The following is a 26,003-nucleotide window of genomic DNA, read 5'->3' as shown; positions in this document are numbered from 1 at the left end:
GGTTGGGGCGGGCGGGGGTTCTGGGGAATTATTTATTTATTTGAGTGTGCGCTTGCGCGCCGAATGTGGCAGCTGGGCGCTCGAAACAGAGACGTAGTCAATATAGCAACGTGGCCGTCACCCTATAAATTGTCGCCAGTGTACAATATCCCAGGTGGGCTTGAGACAGACTTTAATTGGGTTTCTCGGTACGTTGATCGGTTTCTTCAAAGCCTGTTGGCCGCGCCTCTCGTCATAAATCACTTCTTGTAATTGTAGTCGGAGAGCTCCGCTTTCTATCAATTTTCTACAGTGCTTGACTTCCGTGACGCCAACAGATGCTCACTGTGGGCGAAAGGAGGGGTAAACCCAGGACTGGTCGCCAGTCAACTGAAGAGCTTGCGTATATATGAAGGCCCTTTCACGCTTGCGTTTACACACGGGGGACAATTTCGAGATTTCGTTGACCTGAATTGCATGTTTTGGGAATGTCAGTGGAAGCAGGAGTACCCGGAGAAAAGCCACACGAGCATGGGGAGCATGGGAGCAATTATAGGACAACGATGTCTTATTGGTATTTGACTTTTGAGGTCAAATCTAACAAAAATAAAGGGATCTAATAGTTTATGAACGCCCCTTCGATCTCCGTTACCGCAACAGACAGACGTTTTACAGAGGAGTCATCTGTTTTTGTTTTTCTTATGGGTCGGAAGAGCGATTCTAATCTTACGCCATTGTTACAGTCAATCTGTTTAATCAGCCGCCTGCGTTTTTAACAAGCCAAACGCTAATTCACAGCAGTGCGTAAAAATCATACAGCAACTGTGAGTCATCGGCCAAATTGCTCGGATCAAACTATTAAAAAAAAAAACGCGATGGAGGAAAGGAATGGGAGTGACACTTTAAGTCTGTGTTTATTGGTGCTCCTTTTGCCAAAATGATCTCGGGCGCTTGCATAATGTAAGCGGTGCGGTTATGGGGGCTGATCTGCAGATTACACGAGTGAATCTCGATGCTGCATTATTGCAGACAGCGTTTTTTTCCCCCCCAGCCCACCATCTCTTGCCTTTCATCCTTCATCTTTGTCTTCACGCCTCATCCCACCGTCTTCACTCCCTCTTCCACATGGTGTGTGTGCGCGCCTTGCTTTCTTCTGACTCATGACAAACAACACATTGTACATGCAACACCTACAGCCGGGTGCACATTTTAACGCATGCAGTATGCTAAGGAGATCACGCAGGGATGCAACGCCACGCCTAGCCTGCCTACCCCCCCCCCCCCCTCCTAAGCAAATGATTGACAGCTGAGTGCGATATGTTTTCAATGTGTGTGCCTCCGTCACCGAGGGGGTGGCTGCATCTATTATACCACCCCACGGACTGCTGACGGTTTCCTCCGTGTGTGTTTGTGTGCATGCATGATAACGCGAATATGCTACTCCCCCCACAAGTTCCTCTCTTAAAACGAAGCATTTTCAACCTGATAAAATGTAACTTTCTGTCAACACAGTAAACTTATCTTGATACTTTTTCATGGGAAACTCCACAAAATGGCGGCACGGTGGTCGACTGATTAGCACACCGGTCTCACAGTACAGAAGTTCAGGGTTTGCGTGTTCTCCCCAATGCCTGCGTGGGTTTTCTCCGGGTACTCCGGTTTCCTCTCACATTCCAAAAACATACGTGGCAGGTCAATAGAACCCATGTGATCTTAAGCAGATTAGAAAATGGATCAATAGCAACACAAAATGGCCTCTGCCTTAAAGACCCTGCAAAGTGATTTCATTCTACTGGCTTGAAGATAATTACTGGAAACGTGTAGACTGAGAACTATGTCGTACTCAGTTGAGGAGATCAGTTTAGCACATTTTCAGTTTTCTTGATATAATTTATTTATTTATTTAAGCTTGGCTAAAAGCGGCAGTTACTGTAGCTAGCTCGCGATGCTTACACCCTGAGAATACGTATTTCTTGAAGATAGTGTGGCTGCTTTAGAGCGCCTCGTTGTAAACCGTGAGTCCACACACGTCAGACACCCAAGGAAAGCTGGAAGAACAACAGGAGTGCGGTGGGGGTTATTTTATTTTCTTTTTAAAAAAAAACAACAACTTGATAGCCACCATGTGGACTGGGGCTTTGGACTGGTGTATGGATGCTTTAGAGAGTGCCTTGTTGTCAGCCATGAGCAAATGCATGTCACAGAGAGAAAGATGGAAGAGCGAGGAGGTGGGGGGGATTTTATTTTATTTTTTTTGTCTTCCAAAGCCCGACTTGACAGCCAATTTTTGGCCAGGGACTTCACACTGGCAAGGCTGCGTAAGAGTGCCTTGCTATTGTGCGACGGGAAAGCCCCGTGACAACCTGGAATAAATCTACTGTATTCCAGCCACCTGAGTCTTTCGTAATATTTCTAATGTGCAGTGCTACCTTGACTACCAAGTTCAAAATACTAGAAGTACTGCAGACTTTGGATTTGAAAAGGTTGGGTGTGGATGGTGGTATGCAAGGTGAGCAAAGATCGCGTTGGGTCTTAACAATGACTGTTACTCCTTGCGAGCCGCGACCGTTTCTACTCTTCCAATAGACTTTGGAGGGTTTCAAGTGCCTGAATGGTGAGTCGAGACTCTCTCAATGACTCGTGCCGACCAATTTGTATGTGTGTGGGGGGTGAGGGGGGGTGTAAGTGAATCACAGCTGACTTTGCAACTTACCGACTTGGCATCAAACAGCCCGGGATGACTTCTCACCACCGCTGGCGGTAATTTTATGCATCAAACAAATATTTGTCATCACGCAAGGAAATTCAATGGATTTGACTGCGATATCTCACATCCGTCAGTATGTGGCATTATGTAAATGTGAAGAGCTGAATGTGTCGTGCTGTGCCCGGCCCGGAGTATTTATTCGTATAGCCGAGAGTCTGATGGCAACACTAATAAACGTAGAGAGCTGCGGGCAATGTAGGGATGTATCACCCGGACACGAGGACTCGGGGCAAATAAAAATGAACAAGGACGTTATAGTGCAATTTTACGTCTCTGATTGGGAGGCGCTTTCAAACACAGAAGCATGTCAGATCTTTTAATGGAGAAAAATGGAGCCGACTTTCATTGGGCCACCTCAAAGTAAGAGCCGGATTCGAGTCATGTAATAAACTGGCCAGTGCGCAGAGCGTCATCGTTTGAATTGCAATTGGCCTCGAATAGCGACAACTTCGAGAATAACGTTTTCAAGTTTTGACTTTGTAGGCGCGATAAGGAAGGGCGATTAAATGGGACGTTGCTTGGTGTGTCATTTCAAACTTTGATTAAACACCCCTCTCGTATAGACCGTCAATTACCGGTCGCAACTGGAACGATCGCAGCTCAGACGCTCCTGTTTACACACTTACGACGTTAAGTGACGACCGCGCAAGAACTAGAAGCATATGAAAAGAATCTGACAGTAGTTAGAAAAGTGTATAGTCTTAACGCATGTCGTAAAAGACTTTCCTGCACATTATTGAGGATGATCTTGTATTCGGGAGGCACATCTATCATGAGTAGACCCACAAAAATGACACAGGAGGTCAGCCATTTTGGTTTGAAATGGCCATGATGTTGTCATTTGGACCTTTACACTGTCTAAAATTCAGCCCACCAAGCCAGTTTCACTGATCAACATGAAATTTGGTAGGCATGTCTCTCATGAGCAAAACCACAAAAAAGTATTTGGAACATCTGCCGGAAAAGACAAAACAAAGTCAGCCAATTTGTTTTGAAGCGGTCGTTTTAATGCGATTGCGGCCTTTATTTTTGGAGTGAAAATTTGACCCCCATTGCTTTGGATTTCAGAACGGCACCGATTTTCTGTTGAAAAGAAAGATTATGGTGGTGAGTCTTAGTTTAGCACATTGAGGGAGAGAAATTGGACACATTTAGGCAGATCACACTCAAAGAGTCTAAGTGTTGTATGAACCAGAGCTTCCCAACCACCAGACCGTGACCTGGTTGGTAGCTCGCCAACCTTGGCAATTGGGGAATCGACGTCAGTCATGCAATATTCTGTGGGTCTTGAAAGATCAGTCAAATGAGTTGTCATTCCAAAATGCATTTGTTCAATTCAAGGCCTTGCCCCAAAATCGACCCCCTCCTCCCTTCTTCATCTCAATAAATAAAAAGGCAGATTATATCGAATGTATTATTCATATCTCCAATGTTCGATACATCTCATCTATGCATAGCTTTTATCTCTTATCCGACTCATGTGACGGCTCGCTGTTAATTTTTCGGCGCTTAAATTAGCTTAACGCATCCCTTGAAGCCACACTTTTGTCTTTAACCTTGCATCTTTAATTTCGGGTGGGTGCTTACTTTTTTTTTTTTTTTTACCGCTTCCATGGCGACCCGGCGATGGCGGGAGGTTAAGCTCGCTGACACGCGGCGCACCGCCGGGTTTAGCCCTGAGAAGAGCCGATAAGGCAACATTAAAGCGAGGGGAGCGCCCATGTTAAGCCAACACTCGTTACCGCTAATAGCCTGCGAGTGCAAACGCTAATGAGCCTTTAAACAGGAGGCCCGTTTTCTTCTCAGATTCATTGTGATGCAATTCCTTCAAGTGGGCCCTTTTTTTTAATGAGAGACTAACACTTTTTTTTTTGATTGCCGCTTTATTTGTTTGACGGTGAGCTTTTGGCGTAATGAGTCAGTAAACAAGCCAGGGGGACCGGTGCTGATAGATTCATCAAACAGCTGGTGAAGCTGGTTTGATCTGGGGGTGTAACACCCTCTATAATATCTCGGTCAAGGTTAATATGCCCTTGAGCATTACTCGTGTCCACACACACATCCTGCTCTGGTCATAAAATAAGCTATGCTGCGTGTGCTTTCACTGCGCCTCGCTCTGATTGGACAGCGTTTAATCGATGAAGGCGCTACTAATTAGCAAAGGGGCTCATTTGAAAACAGATGTGTCGATCACACGGCAGGCCTGTTTTTCCCATACTGGAATAATCACAAAAGTCAGCTTCATAGACTTTGACAGTGCTGGTTTTGTTTACTAAGCGGTGACATTTGTTTACTCAACTCCAACTCGGTAAAAGGTCACGTGGGGAGCATTTGAGGGTATGCCGTTGATTCCAACCGAGGCCAATATGACAACATGCTAGGGTGGATTAGCAGCTTTTTCAAAGCTCAATCCAAACAATTTAGGTTTCTTTTATGACGGCAAAAAAAAAAAAAATCCATGAAGCTTGTTGGGGCTGTTCAAATAGGCCCTCAGAAGCTGTGAGTCTTGGAGAAATAAAATTAAAAACAAAATCAATGAAGCTGGTTTTTTTTCCTCCCCTTGCACAACCTACCGGGAGATGTTATTAAATTGTTAAGAATAACTTTCTGGCACAGTTTGAATGTCAACATCAAGGCCTGTGTGTTGTGGAAGAGATAAAATACCAGAGGGAAAAATAAACTGACTGAGGAAAATTAAGCGTGAATTACACTTTTTTCCCCCCCCGCTTCCTGTAACTAATACAACCCAAATATCAACCCGTTGATAAGCGGGGCATAAGATGCCTGATTGCAAAAACATTTCCCCCCATGGCTCAATAAAAGTTATTCACACTGAAAAACGCCCCCCCCCCACCCTGCCCCCTTCCATTCATTCCCCACTACCGCAGACCCGCAATCAAGTACAATCAGCACTGATTTCTTCTGTTTACGAAAGAACTGATTGGCCCTAATTAATTGCCCGAGTAGATCATCTCTAATTCCAATCAACTCATTTTACTGACAGGGAATTGTAAATATTGCGAACTAAAAAACAATTTTAAAAAAAGGTCGGAAGTAAGCGGATTCATATCGGCATCTTCTCTATTGTATTATATTGTCGGCGTTCTCAAAATAACTCCTATTAAAGAATCACATTTGCAAAAATTATGAAAATGTTGCTCATTAGGCATCTGGCACATAAACAAGGACGCAGAGGCAGGGCTGGCATGAGATAGTGGTTCAAAACGTCGTCAATCTGGACGATGATTAAAAGAAAAATGGACGGTAGCGCCTCATCAAGTATGCCAAGTGCACATTTGTTGCATAAAAGCGAAGCAGCAAAACAAAAATCGAGAAAGGACGGGAAACTTTACCTTGGACAGCTCGCCGACCTCCAGGTAAAAACAGATGATGAAAACATTCCAGGTCATCCAGACGACCAGCCAGGCTGCGTACTGGGGAGAGGAAAACGGATTAAGACTGTCATTACGGCCGCATTCGAAGAACCTTTACAGGTTTCCATTAAAACGCTGAAGATAGCCTTTCGCGTTCAGCCAATGCGCAAGTTCAGAAACAGAAACACTAATGTGTTACAATGGCGCGCATTTAAAACAAACATTTGCGACCCGCTACGAGTTAGCGTCTCCTATTGTTGAAATGAATACGATAGTCGCTAGTGAAGCAGCTAGCTAGCATGGCTAACATCCTTTTAGCGCAGTACGTTTTAATGTTGTACTACATTTTAACTACTCACGGCGTTAGGGGAAAATGGAAAAACACAATAATTATGCTACGCTACATACTGTACATATGCTAATACCCCTTCCTGTGTGGGAGAAATGCACTTCGAGGCTTGTTCCAGTGTCGTATAAAACCTACCCCAGTGATGTAGCGCGGTCTGAACTGGATGGTGCCAAACAAGCCCAGGATGACCACGATGATGTGGAGAAAGTTCGTCAGGATGGGAGCCCACTGGTAGCCCAGGAAGTCAATGATCTGACGCTCTAAGACGCTGACCTGGCAGATGACAAGAGCACGTAAAGCCGAGTTGAATCGTTGCCCCTCTTTCTCACTCAACACATGTTAGCCTGAGGCAGACAGAAGCAGCTGAACTCAAGGGTCTTGTACGAACTGTTATCTCGTTCAGTAGTTTGCACGGACCCATGCACTAATTGACAAGTAGAATTTTGCGGTTCGCTGGTGGCAGTGAACTCCAACTCACTTCAAAGCAAGCAGATGTTTGGCAGAGAGAGAGAACATTTGTTTCAGAAAGTAGGCTTCAAGCTGTTTAATGACATTTACTGTCAGACTAAAGAAAAAGCAAAGACGTTTCTATGTGGTGTACTTAAAACTACCAAACCACTTTGCCTGACGAATGGCCCCGTTAGCTTCATGCTAACATGTTTCGGAAAACACTGTTGATGGGATGTATCATCACAAGACTTACTTGCATACATTCTTTTTCCTCTGTGAACTATGGCTTACAAAGTTACGAAGAGTAGTCATGCCTCTTATCGTGTCTGTATGACTGGATTTTACTGCCCCCAGTGGCCAGGACAATAATGGACTTGGGGCAATCGGTGGCGGCGAGGTTAGGAGGACTATGTTTACTGTTACCTCTTTTATCATTATTACGAATTTGAAGTGTAATCGGTAATCTTACGGTGCTACTGCGTTTGCGCTCGGAGCCCCAACCCACTCTTAGCCACAACCCCCCCCCCCCGCTGTGCTTGTTCACAAACTCAGTGCAGTGTGTGATGCGACGCCGCTAAATATATACAAACAAGCATGATCAGACGAGGACAAAGACGAGGTGACGTGACAGGAAAGATGGAAAAGCGTCAACACTTTCCACTCCATTGCTAGCATATTTTGGAAAATGAAGCGTGCGCACACACACACACACACACACACACACGCACACACATACACACATTTATGCATGGCTGAGTTTACCACATCCGAATGTGAGAACATATGGCAACACTACAGCCATTCACAGCCACATTGCACAAGCACACATACTAAGCAGTCGCTTCTTTGGGAAAGGGGGGGGGGGGCAACAAAACAGTTTATTGCATTTGAGAGGCACAAAAGCAGCGAGGCGCACAAATGACTTTAATGTACAACATAACATTTCACGCACGCCCACACGTGCACTGAGTGCACACGTCAGGGCTGGTCTGTGTTGCTTGCGCACGACAGCGCTTGCTGTTATTGCAGATGCGCACACACACACATACACGGGGGGTGGGGGGGGGGGAGGGGGCTCAGCTGGCTTTGTGTTTCTTTGTGTATCAGCTCCATGTCATTATGCAAAAAGTAAGTCCTCCCATTGACAATTATTTAGTGGCGCAATTGTTCATTTTCTCTCACCAACACATGCGCATACAAGAAGTCAGGGGCCACCCAGCCCATTATGGAAGCCCCTGGGGCAACCCCCCACCCCCACCCCACCCCTCCTTCAGCTCTGATAATAAAGGGTCCAGCTGGGAGGCAGGAGCGCACCCAATACACAATACAGATGTAATCAATCAGTCGCACATGCAGTCGACAAAGTGGATTTATTTCTATTTTTTGGGGCGCTAATTTGTCGGAGGGGAAAGTTTTATTGCTCGTGTTTATTATCGCGAGTAAATATGGAAAAGGCGACCATCTGGTTCTTGGCTCATTTACTATTGGCAAACACTGGGCTCAGCTGTAAAACACAGATCATTATGTGATATCAGGCTTTTTAGAATGTCGTCAACGAGCTTTGCATGAAGTCAAAATTTGAGGACCGTATTTTCCGCACTCGAAGGCGCTTCGGAGGATAAGGCGCACCTTCGATGAATGGCATATTTAAAAACTGCTTTCATATTTAGGGCGCACCGCATTATAAATCGCGTAGAATAGAAGCTACATTAGTGGCTGCGGTTGCGTTATGCATCCACTACACTAAAGGGAATACAATACAATACAGCTTTATTTATATAGAGCTTTCACAACCGCCGCGGTTGTAACAAAGCGCTTCACAGAACATTTAAAATACGACATCCAAGAAATCAGAATATTGATCCATATATTAGGCGCACCGGATTATAAGGCGCACTTTTGAAATTGAATGCTTTGAGGTGTGCCTTATAGTGCGGAAAAAACATAACAGTATGGCAGTGTATGTACTTCATGTATCAAGTCTTGACTAAAAATCTCAAGCAGTTGAAGTGCATCCATGCATGCATAGCTCGTGAAGTAAAAAGATCCTGATGTGAGTCTAACTCATCAGTTGTCGATCTGCATATGTCTGCCAAATCTGCCTCATGTCGGCACAGAAACCCCTCGGGGATTAAGAGCTCCTGCTATTCGGCCGCTTGTCTTCTCCAAAGCGTGACTCCCCCAAATTGGTGAGATGACAATGTGGCAGAACTTAACATAAGGCAAACATCGGCAATTGATATTTCCAGGGTTCCCTAAACATCCCACAAAAACTGAAAGAATCCTTTTTTTTTCATACAATCTCTTTAAAAAAAATCTCAATAGTGGCTGCTTCAATGGTCTCCATTTCCCTTTTCAGGCAAGTAACCACTCTAGCGTACTGCACAGTTGAGGAAGTCAGGAAGACCAATTCATTCATTGGCCTTGTTTTTAGCATGAAGCGAAGATTCCCTCGTACAGTTGACCAGGAAAGAGGAGGCGACGAGAGGAAAGCAACGAGGTTTTCATCATGCACATCTTCAACGTTCATGTTTTATTAATTACAGTCGGAGCACGGAGACGATTCACTTGTTCACCAAATAATATTCGAGAAGGATGTTCATGTCACGAGCTGATCAAGCATGAGAAACAAATGCACGCCGTCAGCCATTTACGATGAGCGCTGCCGCGGAGCGCCATCTCAACCTTTTTATGAAGTCAAGTGTAGTGGCTTGAGATCAAGGGACTATCGAGTTGCTCACCATGTTTTATGTAATCAAGTGACGAAAGGCACCCTGGGGCGGGGGGGGGGGGGGGGGGGTGACGCTCTGAAGAATAAACTTCAGTGGGCGCGACTAACCTTGATTATCACACAGCTACTTTTGAAATCCGATCGTACCTCTACGACTATTCATCATATGCCGTCTTGAACGTAAACCCCAAATCGACATCTCTTCAAAATGCTCACTTGAGGGCCAACGCTTGATTACGAGAGTGAAGTTAAAGCGCAGACCAAAAGGTGCCATTTGTCCTGTGTTCTAACGAACAAGAGACGATGTGTGTTTAACTCATTCACTCCCAAAGACGTTTTTAAACGTCTTTTCAGACTCGGTCCAGAATTGGCTGGTACCGAATGAGTTAAAATGCAAAAGCTTCCGAATACTCAGCTGTCGAGAGAAAAATGTCATCCTCTTGATCATAATTTTTTTTTAATGCCCTCCCGCTGGTGCGAAAATGTGTTTTTACAGCAAATGCACCCGCGCTACAAATGCTTGGATGAGAGATTGACGGTGTAAAAGATGAAGGTGATGAAAAGGGGCAGTTAGGGGGAGGCAACGAGGAGATCCTTCTGTGGCTTTCCGAGTCTATTTCAGTGACGGCAAGAAACAAAGCGACCTCAAAGAATAATTATTATTGCTCCAGACGGCGAGGCAGCTGCAACGCGTCGCGCAACTATTAGGGGACACCAAGGTGTCTTTCATCTCAAACACAAAAAGCGCGGCAAGACGAGAGAGCGTGGACATTTTTGCGTCTGTCCTTCCTTGTTCTCATTTGCTCTCTTCTCCCACTCTTCCGTATTTCAGAAGCAGCCATCTTTCGCCGGATTCCTTTTGTTCTCAAGCCGTGACCTCATCAGCTGCCGCCACCTTCCTTCTTGCAGAGACGCCTCCTCAGCTGCCAGCTAATTTGCGGGGGTCGCGTGCGATATGAAAATGTTGGGCCACATGGACAGGGATGTGCGGGCCAAATGTAAGACACGCTGAAAGCGCTTTCAATCCATTTTTGCATGTGGTGGGATATGGGCGCAAAATTTAAATCACAACATGTTTCGTTTGTATGAACTAGTTTTAAATTTAATGTTTTTAAAAAAATTTTAATTAAAAAAAAATCATGTACAGTATGTATCTCTGAAAAACCAAATTAATTTGCCTACAGACATCGAGACAGACCAAAAGTTTTTTTTTTTTTGTGGAAAAAATATGAAACTGACCACATAGGGACATAAGTTGTCGACGCGGCTGTTGGCGCAGTTTCAATTCTTTTGAACAAATAACAAGAAAACAAACACACTTTCATTCACAGGCTGTCGCTTTCATTCTTCGCCGTCACCCAGCCCGGTGCCGCCTTTTCAAGCCGCACACACTCAAACGTCGCAGATGCTACAGCAGAAAACAAGGATGGTTGACGCCAAGCGGACAAGAATAATACCCGCAACTTTCCTGTAAGTGCTCTTCCGTTTCATACCGCAAAATCAATTTTACTCGAGCAATCGACGGGATTATCGATGAAACACTTGACTGGATTCAAAAAATATTTCACAGCCCATAAACACGGTGTAGTATAAAGACAAGAAAAATTGAAATGATTTGCGTATTGTGAGAGATATCCATTAAGCCCCCCCCCTCCCAACAACTCCTTTTATTCCAGCTCATCCTGCTTTCACCCCAGTTTCCCACCGCGTTCTGTGACCTTTAAAAAGAAATGCCGATCCAATTCCGCCGCTCGTCCCGTTAATGCTTGACACAGAGCCGGCGAGATGAAAATTGCGACGATGGCGAGATGCGGAAGGGAAACAAAAACGGAAGAATGTCCACTCACGGTCTTATTTTTTTTTTACCCTGGTGACTATCGTCCCGAAACCGTCATTAGAGCGTCGTCAACTTTTGCCCTGCTTCATAAAACGCGGGCCGCCGACGTTTACTGTGAACTTAATTAAGGCTCGCGCGCCTGCTTGCCGTCTCCCGCTGCTGTATGGCAAAGGCAATTTCCGATCGATCGGGGTTGGCGCAACAATCGATTCATCTCCATTGGTAGCTATTAGGAACCATTTGAGGCGAGTTAAGGTTGCAAGAAAGGGAGCGGAAAGAGAGGAAGGGGGGGGGGGTGGAAGTATGAAAGGTGGGGATTTAAAAAAAAAGTGAGACAGAAGACGCGGCTGGATAGGAAAAGTCGGCAGTGATTGTAGGTGAACATCTCGATTAACGAGCTAATTCCCCCATTCGGGCTTCGCTGTCACCACAGCTATCGAATCATATCTGTAATAGCTGTAATACGCTCAGTCACTCCAGCTATGGATGGACTGCACGTGACTTCGACTGAATGTCCCATTTACATTTACATGGGCTGAGACGTACGCCTGAGAAGCCAACGCTTTTGGAGAAGGAAGTGCCGGGTAATGACTTAACATGCACCTGACGGTTCCTGCTCCTGTGCACCACTTTTATAAAAGCGGCATGAACGCTTTTCCCGTGCTAGCCTGATGGCCATTGGGAATTTCGGTAAAACGTATGAATTTTCACGCGGAAATCATCATCCGCAAATTTTGGCGCGGAACGAGCCAATCCCAAGGAGTCTTTTACAATCGCTCTGAATATTAACATGTGACTCCAAAATGTGTCCTTGCCCCCGTAGTTAAAGTTTTATGATGTCAGCAGTGGGACCTTAGTGATAATTGCGATGACATCATTGCTTCCAAGTCTCAGCAAATCGATAGTCGACGAGAGTGGATCGTGTTCGATCTTCAACTTCAATCGGACTGCCTCAAATGACAATCCTAAGCTCTATTTTATCAGGTGGTTAACATGCCGGAAATGAGGATGACAAATCACTGCGGGGTATTTAAAAAAAACAAAACCAAAAAAACAGACGTGTTTCTCAGCTCAAACTCTCAAAATCTCCTTTCCATGCTCCCAGTATTCAACTCCAATCCAATTCTGGACCAAGTCTGAAAAGACGTTTAAAAACGTCTTTGGGAGTGAATGAGTTAACATATTTGGCCCTTATTCAGATAAGATTGCCGGAACCCGAATGTAGAGTAAAAGGTAGGTCTCGAGCGACTGGTTAAAAATATCCACAAATTGTGAATCCAACAGGGGGAAGAGTTGCGAGTTGTAGCTTTAAAGGCGTCGTCTTTAATTCGCGGCCTGTAGCGAGGAACTCGGCCTGATCAGAGAAGCTCTGGGTAGCTGCGGCGGCGTGACATGTTCCTACGGGGATGATCAAAAGTATTTTCCAAACAGAATGTTTCATGACGCAGGGAACGCGGTGGGGGGAGGCGGGTCGATGGATCCACATGTGCAGCCACGCGTTCCACCGGATGAAAATCTCCGAATAAACGAGCCGCGCGGTTTGTATTTCAGTCGCACGGCGTCCTTGATCGCGTTTGTAAGACGCGATGCATTTGCGGCAGATATCGAGAGTGGCAAATATCCTCGCCGGGAGCAATGACGGAATGAAGAGGAGAACGCGAGAGCGCCACAATCGGAAGATGTTTAACCCTTTCAATGCACCCTTTGAACCTGATCACATGATCAGCTGTCCACTGTCGTATTTATCAGCGTTTATTGCTATTTATTTATTCATTTTTCAACATGCGGTGATTTAATTTGGGACTATGCATCAAATAATTCACAGCACCGTATTTTGGTGAAATTCATTCAGAGCAAATGTGGGCGGGCGGCTTAAAATTCTGCGCGAAAAGGCTTCAAAGCGGAGAGCGTTAAGTCAACAACTGCCATCGGACATTCGATGTCAAGAATATCCCAGCGCAAATCATCTGAATTTGTTTTCATCGGCTTTGCGCTTTGGCCCCGCCAGGACGGCAATTTGACGGTTTGGATTCCGTGACATATGTGTCCGCGAGGGCTTTCGGAGAAGATGGAATCGAAACCCGCCGCGAGTATCCGCGCGCGTCGAGATGGAAGAACAAAGAGGGATCGAGATTGTTTGAGAAAGCGACGCCGGTTTGGAGAGCATTTACGGGCCGCCGTGAGCGTCGATTCTCGTCACACTTGGGGAGCGCGACACGCTCATAACCAGTTTGGACTTGACGAGAAGTCCTTTGGATGTTACGGAGTGATAATAGATCACGTCCTTAGGTTGTCAAATTAAAAATATAATCAAGTCTGGCGGTTTTGCGGTAAACGACGAACGATGGCAAACCTTAAACCACTGCACTGCTTGACGCTCTGAATGTGATCCACCCAACCCCCCCCTCCCCCCATCAACACTTGTCTTTCTCTCACCACGGATCAATTTCATATCTTCCTGCGAATTAACCAGAGTGATTAATATTCCCCCCAGAACTATTTCTTTATCTAAACGTGACATTTAAATGTCAGAACTGCCTGGATAATCAGCTTGGTATTTCAAAAGATCTCCCGCAACTCTGACTGTCCAACACTCTTCTCTTCTTATTTTGCTTGTTGGTTTTTAAAGTCTGCTGGATGCTGGAACCGGCAAAAATAATGGCTTTGCGATACATTCCAGACCTCCATTTTTTTTGAGGGAGGGGGAGGGGAGGGTTAGTTGATCTTCAAGCGGTGTTTTTTGTTTCATTCCGTTGAGGCTGGGTACACGCTGGACTGGACTTGCATTTTTTTTTTGATCCGTGAATGCCATTTAGCCAGAGCTAGTCACATACAGTCCAGTCAAACCTCGGTTTTCAAACATTTCTGTTCTCAACCAAATCGTTTTTCGCTCAAAAATTTCGAGTTTTTTATGCCTCGGATGACGACCGAATTTCGGTTCTCGAACAAACTGAGCGCACTTGAATGCTTCACTTGACTCCTCTCGCCTTCCTTCCTCGTGTAGCATTCCATTGTGAGCAGACAAAGATTTTCGGTCGGTTTTCGAAACAACCTTCTGGAACGGATTATGGTCGAAAAGCGCAGTATGACCATATATATTTATATTCATTTTATCCGAATATTCAATGGGATTTTTGGTATGATATCTGAACACCAAAAATCTCTGACAAATGAACTTGTTCCCTCAGGATGCCGGTGTGACACCCGCTTTTACAGTAACGAGAATATTCCTGCACATTGACGATGACTCAGACAATCACTCGGCTCGAGAATTTCAAAATCCACCAAAGTTTGAACACAGCCTAAAATCTGAGTTTTGCCGCCCCAAAACAGCAATTGCTCCATTTGCAAACCAATCCATCACGGTTTGGTTTGGGGCCGCCACAAAAAAGGACAAAATCCGACTTCAACGGACCGCCCTACCCACTCTTGAGGACTTGCACACTGCAAGAATCAAGACAAGGGCACGGAAAATCCTCCTGCATCCCCCGCACCCTGCCCACCACCTTTTTCAGCCACTCCCCTCAGGCAGACGCTACAGATCCATGCGCACCAAATCCAGTAGACACTTAAACAGCTTCTTCCCTCTAGCCATTAACTCCTTAAACAGTCACTGACATAGTCACTCTTCTTGCACCACAAAATGGTACTACAAAACTACTGGTTACTCTAAAATGGTTCAATGATTTTGTTGTTTACGATGATACTAGTGCAGCGTGTTATACCGGAGACAAATTCCTTGTGTGTTCTACTTACTTGGCCAATAAAGATGATTCTGATTCTGATTTTGTTTATTTATTTATTTTTAAAAATATCCTAGTTCTGTGTTTCGACTTGACTGATATATAATCCATATTTATTTATATCGAGCTTTCACAACCGCTTCAGCTGTAACAAAGCACTTCACCGAACAGTTAACATAAAATAACAATCACACATAAGACACAGACAGTCATGCAATCTGAACCACTTTTCCTGCATACGCTTTGTTGTTTGAAGCAGTTCGAGGCGAAAGAGGAGCGAGTGAAAAGTGTCCTGGATCAGAGACGTCATGCTGAAAAAGTGCGCACGTCTGCTACAAAGTTAAGTTTGAAAGCAAACAAGAAGCTGTAGCGTCCATTGACGGGGGAAAAAAAAGAGATTGGCTTTTTGTATCCGGCAGCTTGAGCAAGTTTGGCCGAGATTCAACCAGGGACCTTCTTCACATCCCAATTCATATCGTTAAAAATTGTAGAAGAGTATCTGATTTTTGGTTCCGCAGCTTATGATGCCCCCGCAGCTTCTACAATCAAGTCTGCGTTTTCCAGCCGAGTCAGTAGCCGGCAGTGATTTCCATACGATGTCAAAAGGGCTCTCATTTCTGCTTTTGCTTGTTTTCCCAACCCTCCCTTTTTTTGATCATCTCGCTGTCTTTTCTCCTTTCCTTTTCTTCTTCCCCTTATCCATCATTTCATTTTGTCTTTTCCACTTTCTATTTATATCTCATTTCTCTCTCCTGCTTGCTTCCATTAGCTCGGCCACCTCAACTCTCGTCCATTCCTCCCTCTCACTCTCTTTCTCTCTCCTAATCGGTTTATGTGCCACTATGCGGCAGCGACCGGAACCCCTGTGCCCCCCCCCCCTCCCAAAAAAACCCGCATGCATATTGAATACGCAACTACGCCAACAAGCAAGCCGGTAAATGAATTATCAGCCTCGCAGATGGCTTTTTTTCTCCCTTCATTGACTCTTGGATATCTTTATGGATGATCTATGCAGTGGATGTTTTTTATGACTGTGTCACGTTGTGAAGAGGAGGGTTAACTACTTGGTGATAGATGGCAAATATGAGGAAAAACTATGCGGGCTTACTTTGGTCCGCATAGTGCACATGACAGCTGTGTGGATCTCGGTGTGCATCAGCAACATGAGGGCAGCGCACGTTGTTTCGTGCTATTCGAAAGTGGCTGCGTGTTATTTAGAGTGTAAATGATACCAGACAGAGCCCACAGATGGAAGCTCAGCAGACTAAGAAACATTAAGAGTGCACTAATGCATCACCACACACGCTCTCACACACACGCGCGGGCACACACGCACACAGAGTCGTAAGTGGAGTATTTGCTCCTGGGCATTATCATGGCAGCCAAATAAAATGCAGAGCAAGTGCTTGTGGTCTTAGGGTAGTTCATTTCAATAAAATCAAATAGTCGCGTTTTTTTTTTTTTTTTTTTTAATGAATAGTTTTTAGGCCATTAAAAAATTGTTGTCGAGATGATGGCTGATCAACTAATTGAATTCCAATATTGTGCTTCAAAGTCTCGGCACAAGAAGTGGGTTGGAAGGGTAGAAAATGTGAATTACTGTCCAATGATCTAAAAAAATCTATATTTTTAAAGATTTTTTTAATTTTTTATTTTAACAATTCAACAAAAGATGGAATATTATATTCCAGACTAAAAAATAAAATGTAATACAATTATAGAAAAAAAATCAACACAACCTGATTGATTGTATTCTAATGTAGTTACTTTCAAAATGACAAAATACTGCATTTCATTGCAAAAAAAAAAAGTTAAATGGCATAAAAAGTGAGGAGGCTTCTCCCGCTGAGTTTACCACCAAACTAAACCCCCAAAAAAGAGAATTACACTTTGTGTATTTAAAACCACCACAGAACTTTGCCTTACAATACAGGCGAGAGGCCATAGGTGAGCTAACAATTAACACTGTTTTCCTTGTTTAAAAAAAAAAAGACAGTACAGCGACTATTGCAGATAGCTTGGCTGACAACTCCATTGATCGTCTTTGCGGTGCTGCTCAATTGGAAGTCAGGGATGGAACAAATGTCACAAAATAGAAAAAAAAAAATAAGAGTGCACTGCTGCTTTTCTTAGTCAAAGGTGCGACAAAAGCATCAGTGCAGGTCATTGTGTCTGGAATGTTCCTAGCTTAATGGAAGCCTTAAAAAAAAAAAAAAAACTTAAAAATCACTGGCCGGTGGTGTGGCAGCCGACCGACTTTGTCGCCTTGTAAAAATGAGCTTCATTGTGCTCGCGGGTCTCATCTTCTTAATGGACGTTATGAGCTCTTGATTTCCGCTGCAAATCCTATGAAGGATGAAAACTGCTTTTCCATTCAGGTGAAATGTGGGTGCCAAATCGTTGGGGCCGTGCGGTGGTGTGTCATCATCGTACGTCATATTTCTATTTTTGAGAGAGAGAGATGGGTGGTCCAGTGTTGAGTGCGTCGACCCCACAGTGCAGAGGTCGTTGGTTTGATCCCGGTTCTGGCCTCCCTGTGTGGAGTTTGCATGTTCTCCCCGGGCCCGCGTGGGTTTTCTCCGGGTACTCCGGTTTCCTCCCACATTCCAATGACATGCATGGCGGACTGATTGAACACTCTAAATTGTCCCTAGATGTGAGTGTGATTGCAGATAGTTCTTCGTCTCTGTGCCCTGCGATTGGCTGGCAACCGGTTGAGGGTGCCCCCCGCCTACTGCGCGAAGACGGCTGCGATAGGCTCCTGCACCCCCCCCCCCACCCTCGATAAAGCGGATCGGAAAATGGATGGATGGATCTATTTCCATATGTAGATTTATTGTTTTTTTTTTTTTACTTGAAATGACCTAGCATCAACCATTGCATCATCGCCACTCTGACTCAACTTCCTCTTTCCTATGATTCTTCCTTCCTACCTTCATTCCTTCATCCTACCGCCTTTCTTCAAATGCCTCAGTGCTCCTCCGACACTGCGGTATCGACACGAGCACTCAGGTTTCCACAGCAACACACACACACACACAGACCACACTATAACCTTTTTCGCTGATCACACCACGGGTGGACGCGGGCGATCGACACCGTAATCAACCCCGCACATGCATACTCACACGTTACCACAACTCCTATTGCCACATACACACACACACACACACACACAAAGCAGGGATGTAATCATTGGAAGTGCTGGAAGTGCAGAGCAGAGGTGCGCCACTTCGGAAAGTAACCGGCGGCCCTTAATCATAAAATCCTTTTTGGCTGATTGGACGACTGACAGTGCGGGCATTAAGCATCATCTCCTTATATTTCAATCAATCCCTTACGCGCTGCAAATCGGCAAATGATATTGACAAGCTTTCCGAAGACATACTCGCCGATGGTCATTATTCAAGGGAAGGGAAACGTGCTTGCTCAGGTAGCAAGTTTGCATTGTGTTTTTTAAAAAATGTGCTGCCACTTGTATTGGGGTTCTGTGCAATTTTAAAGGGAGAATAATGCAAAAGCTGCAGTCTTGTTAGTGATTATGATCCAAGTGGAACCTGTGATTTTTTTTTTTCCGAAACCTTTGCGATGGTCAAACATGATTAAAAGTTAAAGGAGAAGGCATAAACAGTCATCACTTGAGAGCAGAATGTCAAGGGCGCAGTGTGAAATCCACACACCTCATGCGTTTCAATTTTGAACCATCTTAAAAGTGTAAAAAGAAGGCAACTCAACAGACGAACGTGGGCGTTTCTATTTGTCGACTGGAATCCGACCGTTCATTGCCACCGACTGTTGTGTTGCTCAAATAACGTTTTTCAGCGGGTAGGCATGGAAGATTATCTTATACATTCAGAATTGTAAACCACTGTAATGACCAACAATCACTGTAGATGGCAGAATAGCATCACTTTGAATTTGACATCAGCACAGCTTTTGAGTAGAAGATCAAGATTAGGTGGTGATTATCAGCTTGTCATGTTGATTAACGGGGAGAAATGCCAACAGGTTGGAAGTTGGACATGTTTAGGTACCTTAAGCCCCGAACACAGCATGTATATGTGGAGTATAAACAATATGTGTCGTGCTCCGCAGAGAAAATATGTGTTGCAATCAGAAGAAATGATGGAGATACAGTTCATGGAAGGAAAGCCGATCACCATGTAAAATAGCCACCGATGTTCTTCTCAAGCCTTGGAATGAGTCACTGTTGATAGTTGTCGACAAATTTTGTCAAAGGTCCGACTTGTTTTTGCTGCTCTATATTTTGAGGTGCCACAAAAGCAAAAACTTTCAGCATCAAAGTCTCACCGCTCTGCTTGGAATGTTTCTTTTCACAAAAAGCCTGTTATCTCGGCTTACTCGTCATAAAACTGGTGTTTTTTTTTATAAAGCCAACCAAAAAATTAAGAATAATTAGATTTTTGTGTTTTTTTCCTGATGCGAAAAATAGAGTACATATTATTGTACAAAGATGCACAAGCTGAAAGCTGTGACTTTATCCATATCTCACGGTAGCTGCTATATTCACACATACAAGAGATCGGCGCACGTGATTACAGAGTCTGTATGTTTGTTTGAAGACCGAAAAAAAAAATTGAAACCATTTTTTTTTTTTTTTGGGTATGTGAAAGCCAGATAAGAGTGCAGCCTAACCAGAGGGCAGGTGTGTGAAGCAATGACACTAAATCAATTCGTACTGGAAGGGAGACGGAGGCTCGGGGGCAGGGGGTGCGGGGGGGGGTAATGATTGCAGGTAAAGATGAAAGTGTGATGTGGGTGTGTGAGGATTTTTTTTCCCCCGCGCCCCAACGCAAGACGAATATCTTCTCATCTCGTCGTGGGCTTTGAGGGACTCCACCTATATATTCGTCGGCAGTGGGGCCCTTCAAGGATCGGCAAAGTGGAAACTTTGGGTAGTTTTACAGATCCAAATTTTAAGTGAAAATAATGTGTGCGTGGGAGGGGTTACACCAAAAATGTATAATTTGATGTTTTGCTAAACAGATACCTTGCGACATTTTCGATCAAACTTAAGAGAAGGTCGACTTTTTCGGCAAATCATGCTTTGCCGTATGATTTAGCATTTGAAGTCGGTGCTCGAGGCCGCATTTCTTCTGCCGATCGACTTGAAGGCCGTTATCCCGGAAAAAAGATTTTCAGTCGAAGGGAATGACAGCAGAGAACCAGATATTAAAGTAAGAGGATGATGTCCACGCTGGGACGAAGGAGAAATTGGATTTTTGTCCTTCATAAAACTTGTAGCGTATATTTAAAAAAAAAAAGACATTGTTTTCCCAAGAAGACTTCCTGTTTATGATACAGTAAAAGAGCAACATATTATTCTTTTGGACAATTCTCTTCTGGGCAATAAAAGCCAAAGACGTAGGAAACTATCTGGCCGTGGCATTTTATGATTTATTCCGTAGGGGGGGGGATTTTGTGGTTTTTTTGCCTGAGTTCCATTACAGGCAGTGACCGCACAAAGTTACTGAAGTTTAATAGCTGTCGTTTATATTGCCTAAATGTGATTTGATTTATTCATTTTAATTTGGCTGAGATGCGGTCTCATCTACCGCAGTGGATGCGAGATGAGCGACTTTTGAATAGATTGCATGAGTCGTGTCGTTTTGGCCACAACGTCAAGTGAAATTGAGCCGAAGCATCCGTGTCACGTTAAAAGATTCGGCCGGGGTCACCAGTAGTCCAAAAAAATCGTTTTTAAAAAAATGTAAATGTAGGGTAGTAAGAATTAGTGCAGCGGACGCTCTGAAATCCAACAGATTGTCAAGTGACGAACTCCAGCCAACCAAAAAACGAACAAGATGTGAACCATAAAAGGTATCCATTTAAAAAAAAAGCACGACAATGGCGACGTGACCCGCCATTCCTGTTGCCCGCAGCAACCACTTTCTTATCATCCCGCTGTGCAAATCCTTTACTTAGTTGGATGATTTTGAGTTAATGAAATGCTAAATTCTTAAAGTTGTTTGAGAACTGAACAGAGTAATTCCTCATACTGAGGTCTCCCTTTCCTTCTTCTTCCAGCTCTTTGGTCACTGTGTAAATCAGCATCTGAGGGGGGACTGCAGTCTGCAAGGAGATGATGGTAAATATTCGAGTGGAAATACGTCTTTAAAAAAAAAGTTTCACCAAGAATGTTTCGAGATGACAAACGCTGCAAAATAAGCTACCTGTAAGAATACGTGGTCACATGACGCGGGTAGCCGCAGTCACTCACTTCTATGCACGACTCTCATTTATTGTGCAATAATCTCATTGTAACATGTATCTGTTACATATTTTGATCCATTTATATGCTTTAAAAAACATTTATGACTGAATTTTGGGTGGGCTTGGAACGGATTAGGGCATTTCCTTGGAAAACGCGTCTCTACTTACAAATGTTTCTAGTTAAGAAATTTCTTCCAGAACCAATTAATTTTGTAAGTACGTACAAATTTGGCTTACGTCACTGCAGTTAAGCACCAACATTTTTGTCACCGCATAAGTACCAATTGTTTCCTGCCGGTATACCGACTGAATTAATCAGTGATCGTATAGACGTCAAACCAGCCATTTCCGTCCTATCCCACCACTCCGAATCCCAAGATGAAGGGATCTCAACCGCAACGCTTAACACGCTCCGCTACCTCCACAGTAACTGTACGTTATAACACACTCGCGCACCAAAGCATTCCCTACAGGATGAAGGTGGATGAGGGGCGGGGAACACAGACATCATTTTCACAGCTCCCTGAGCAACTCGAACGGGCCTGAGAGAGCCTCGAGCAGCCACTGGAAAAAAAATAATAATAAAGAATACAAAATAAAAGAGAGAGCTTCGGGACAGATTAAAGGTTGAAGTTGGGTCATGAGAAAATAAGTGGCAACGATGATACAAAAGAAGTAGGGAGGGGGGAAAAAATTGAAAGGGGATTGGAAAATCGATACGTCCCTGGCACCCATTTGTGTGAAAATGCAGAATTAAAGCTTAGCAGGACAGGATTTTTATTTAAACTGTTAAATAAAAAATATTTTTTAAAAAATGACCGGCCCCAAAATCTATCTATCCAACCATTTTCTACTTCTGGACTGGTCGCGGGGACTGATGACCATTCACACTTAATGCACGCCGCTTGCAGTCAGGCAAATGTACCGTTCCACCATTTGTGACATCCCAAAATCCATGACACTCAATACTGGTCCAACACCCATTTTTCTATCCAGTGTGGGACGGCAAGTCAGCTTCTGATGTCGTTACCGGCACGGCAACCCTGACGGCAATAAAACAACCAGCATTAGTTCTGAAAACAAAAAGATGGATTTCACCTGGAGGGGTAAATAATGCCGGAGAACCAGTTGATAGTGATATGTAAGTCTTTTTGGGGTTGGTTTTTTTTTTTGCAATTGCATGTCTGTCCGACTTTCCTATCTTTGGGTGAGTTTGTCTTATCACTCAAATTCAGGACGGGACCTTTGCTACACGTTGGCTTTACTTTCCCCACCCACCGCTCCCCACCACGCGGCATCCATTTTGAAAGACAGGGTCGGGACTTGGGAATGTCATGCCGCGAGATTAAAATTGGCCACCGGCGTGCTCTGAAGAGACAAGCCGTCTAATTCTTCGCAGCCGCAGCAGTCCTCAAAAGTTACCGATAAAGACGGTTAGGTACAGTGGAAAGACCTTATTTTTAGGTTTACAGAATAAGGGTTTCAATTTTTTACAACAAAAATATCTTAAATAGTTGAATGCATCCAAGAATATAAATAATTCAGCTTTTCCATGCCCAACCAAACATCTGTTTTTATTAAATTCACTGATCAAGGAAAAGCCTGTTGTCAAAAAAACACACAGGGCAAAGAAAGAACCCTTGGGGTACACCAAAATGTATTTTACCTTTTGTCTTCTTTCTTTCCTTATGCGTAGCTGATACGTCTTGGCTTTGTACCGAATGCAGAGTTCCAAGGTTTAAGATCTACTGTGATTGGTTGCTGGAGAGGAGTCGCTTTGCTTCCCAAACTCTTGAGCAAGGTACTAACACGTCATCTGTTTTAATTCTTCAAACTCCGGGGTAGAGCCAAAACTGAACATATCTGGAGGCAATTGTAAGGGCCGAAGTATCTCGCCGACTGCACGCTCCATGTTAGCCTTTGTAAGTAGTCTGAGATCGATACGTGACGGTACATGCTATGGCAGACACCATCCCATCACCTCCACACCCCGTCATAGGGAAACATCAGTCAGCTCTGAAAGGTTTTCCGCTCGGGCCTTGGACGCATTCCAGGATAAGATACACTTTGCAACACGTTTTCCATTTCCCCCCTTTGGCCTACTTCCAAATCTTAATGTATTGCCTGGAAGTTGTAACGAAAGAATCACGATCTGTTTGGGTTTCAGATAGACTGGAGGTGAGCATGTGACGTTCTCTAGTGTACCGTATACTGTATATGATAACCCTTTTATGAACAAGACAGTGATTTTTCCTGTCCATTAGTTCCCATTGTAAAACACAGTTTTAACATGGTTTATAAATCACTGTATCCCCACACCCTGATCCCACCCCCCGCACACACACCTCCAAAATGCCAAATACCAGTAGCGAATGGTACACAGGTCCAGTACACCAAAACAACAAACAATCAAAGTAGTTCATCCTTACGTTCAACATGAACAATAATCCATCACTTGTGAATTTGGAACGTCTCCCAAAGATCAGAACTAAGAAGGAGAGAAGAACATTGACTGCCCAATAACAGAACATACTGAAGTTGAGGAGAATTGTTTTGGGAGACCTGAGTCTGGGCAGACATGATGAATGCACTAGAAAGTGTTTCCAATTCAGCCTGTGCTTCCCAGAGCGGGTTTGATTGGCTTGTTGTGTGTCCTTTCCGACAATCGTTGGCGGCTAAAAGGTTGCGGGGGCCATTAAAAGTCAGCTAATGGTCTCCATGAAGTCACCCTTTTGTGGTTATTGACAATTTGAGGGTGTTTTCCAAAAGGTGGCCGAATTTAAAGACTCGATGATAAAATGGATCTTTACACAACATTACCCTGGTGCATGCAAAATAGCTACTTGATACTTTTTAACGCTCGAGTTATGTTCCAGAAACATTCCCGCGGTAGACGAACATCTGCGACCATATATTCATTGTGTTGTGCATAATACAAATACAAAAGATGCACGTGAGATGTAAGTATATTATTTTTTTATCCACTTGGGTAGCTATAGAAAAATGATCACCACAATATAGCGACAAAATCTGGGATATAAAATTAGAGATGGACGATTTCAATATAATCTGTTAGACCCCAAAGTGAAATGTGACATGGCAAAGGACAATTTCATTTTCTTGCAACAAGAGTTTCGGGGGACCTTAATGGTTCCCCTGTTGAGTCCAATTGGAGGCAAAATCGGGAACACACAAAAGGGATTTCAACGGGACCTTTACCTTTAACAACAGAAGCTCAACCAAGTCCAAGCCAACCCAAATTGAAAAACGTCGCTATAGGCCATCCTGGAAAAATGCGTGCCCGAAAAACGGGATGTATGGACAAACAACCCACAACACAATGCCCAAAGCGGCCAAGGGCATGAAGGTGTCAGACAGACACCGAGAGACAGAGTGGACATTTATAAAATCTCTCGCTAGCTGAGGGGAAGACAGAGTGACAAATTGGACTTGGCAAAAAAAAGACAGCGGGACACAAAATCGAGAGCTGAGATTGTGAGTGGCTCTTGTCGAAACGCTATTTGGACATAAAAATTTGAAAAGCCTTTTTTATCACAACGAACGCAACGGTCTAAAGATTGTTTGTTAGCAAAGAGCAGCATGTTGTTGACTTTCAACTCAAATTTTGCTGAACCATTTCATGCACCCTGTAGCCAGAAAACATGATAAGCCCACTGTAGTAACCGCTGTGCCTGAAAGGGTTAGATGAACTCGGTGTCAAATTAATTTTAGTCGTGGGTCAATTTGGAGTTACGTCTTCCCTCTGAGGGCCGTTATGACACTGAAACCACAAAATTATTACTTGTATCCAACAAATGAATAGATCACTAGTTTGGAAATCAGTCAAGTCAATTATAATAGTTTGTTCATTTATTGTTTAAGTGAGTGTAAACAGGGCAACAAAATGATTGCAAAATCCCAACGTTATTTTTTGCACAAGACAATTTGACATTTCGATATAGATTTTTAGGAAGTTGGCACACATGATTTGCTTTTGCGGGCCACATAAAATGATCTGGTGGACCGGATCTGGCCCCCGGGCCTTGAGTTTGACACCTGTTGTATAGTTCATCCACCAAGAAGGTTTACCTTATCCTTGAACAACAAATGTATCAAATCCTTGCATTCAACTGGTACTTTTTTTTCCACTTGGATTTGGTTTTTCAAGCATTGCTTTGGCTAACTTGTTAAGGCAGGTGTGTCTACAATAACTGCGAGGAAAGCTAAGAAGGGAACAATTAGCTCCACTTCTCAATAAACTGCATTATTGATGACAACCGAGACTAAAGTGAGGCAAAAATAGAAACCGCCTATGCCAAGCAGTACGCTGAGGTAAGGATTCTCTCCACGCCAATCAACAAACGCTCGCACAAACACAAATGAAGGAAGCCTTTCCAATCGCCGGGCGTGCGCCAAAATAAAACACGGGGGGGATCCTCGCTTGCATTCTTGTCAAAAGGATTTGGCACGCATGTCCCAATGGTGTAGTTTGCCACTAATCTACACTAATGCAAAAGTGAAGTCATAATCACGCCAAAT

At 44.0% G+C, this 26,003-nt stretch overlaps 1 protein-coding gene and 1 long non-coding RNA gene across 2 annotated transcripts in view; one reads left to right on the top strand and one right to left on the bottom strand.

Moving 5' to 3' along the window:
* Positions 1-26,003, bottom strand: part of nkain2 (sodium/potassium transporting ATPase interacting 2) — a 52,043-nt gene that overhangs the window by 19,994 nt on the left and 6,046 nt on the right. The window contains exons 2-3 of the mRNA XM_052053224.1: positions 6,605-6,742; positions 6,100-6,180 (exon numbers count right to left, since the gene is read on the bottom strand). Coding sequence (XP_051909184.1) covers positions 6,100-6,180; positions 6,605-6,742 — 219 coding nt within the window. The remainder of the gene's footprint in view (positions 1-6,099; positions 6,181-6,604; positions 6,743-26,003) is intronic.
* Positions 1,266-24,672, top strand: LOC127592465 (uncharacterized). The gene is made up of 5 exons (XR_007960136.1): positions 1,266-2,593; positions 10,483-10,648; positions 10,982-11,120; positions 22,461-23,707; positions 23,848-24,672. It is a non-coding gene; the product is annotated as an uncharacterized LOC127592465 (long non-coding RNA).

This window comes from Hippocampus zosterae, chromosome 19, assembly GCF_025434085.1.
Source record: "Hippocampus zosterae strain Florida chromosome 19, ASM2543408v3, whole genome shotgun sequence".
NCBI classification, from domain to species: domain Eukaryota; kingdom Metazoa; phylum Chordata; class Actinopteri; order Syngnathiformes; family Syngnathidae; genus Hippocampus; species Hippocampus zosterae.
The sequence above is the reverse complement of the archived record's forward strand: the minus strand, read 5'-3'. Positions and strand labels throughout refer to the sequence as shown.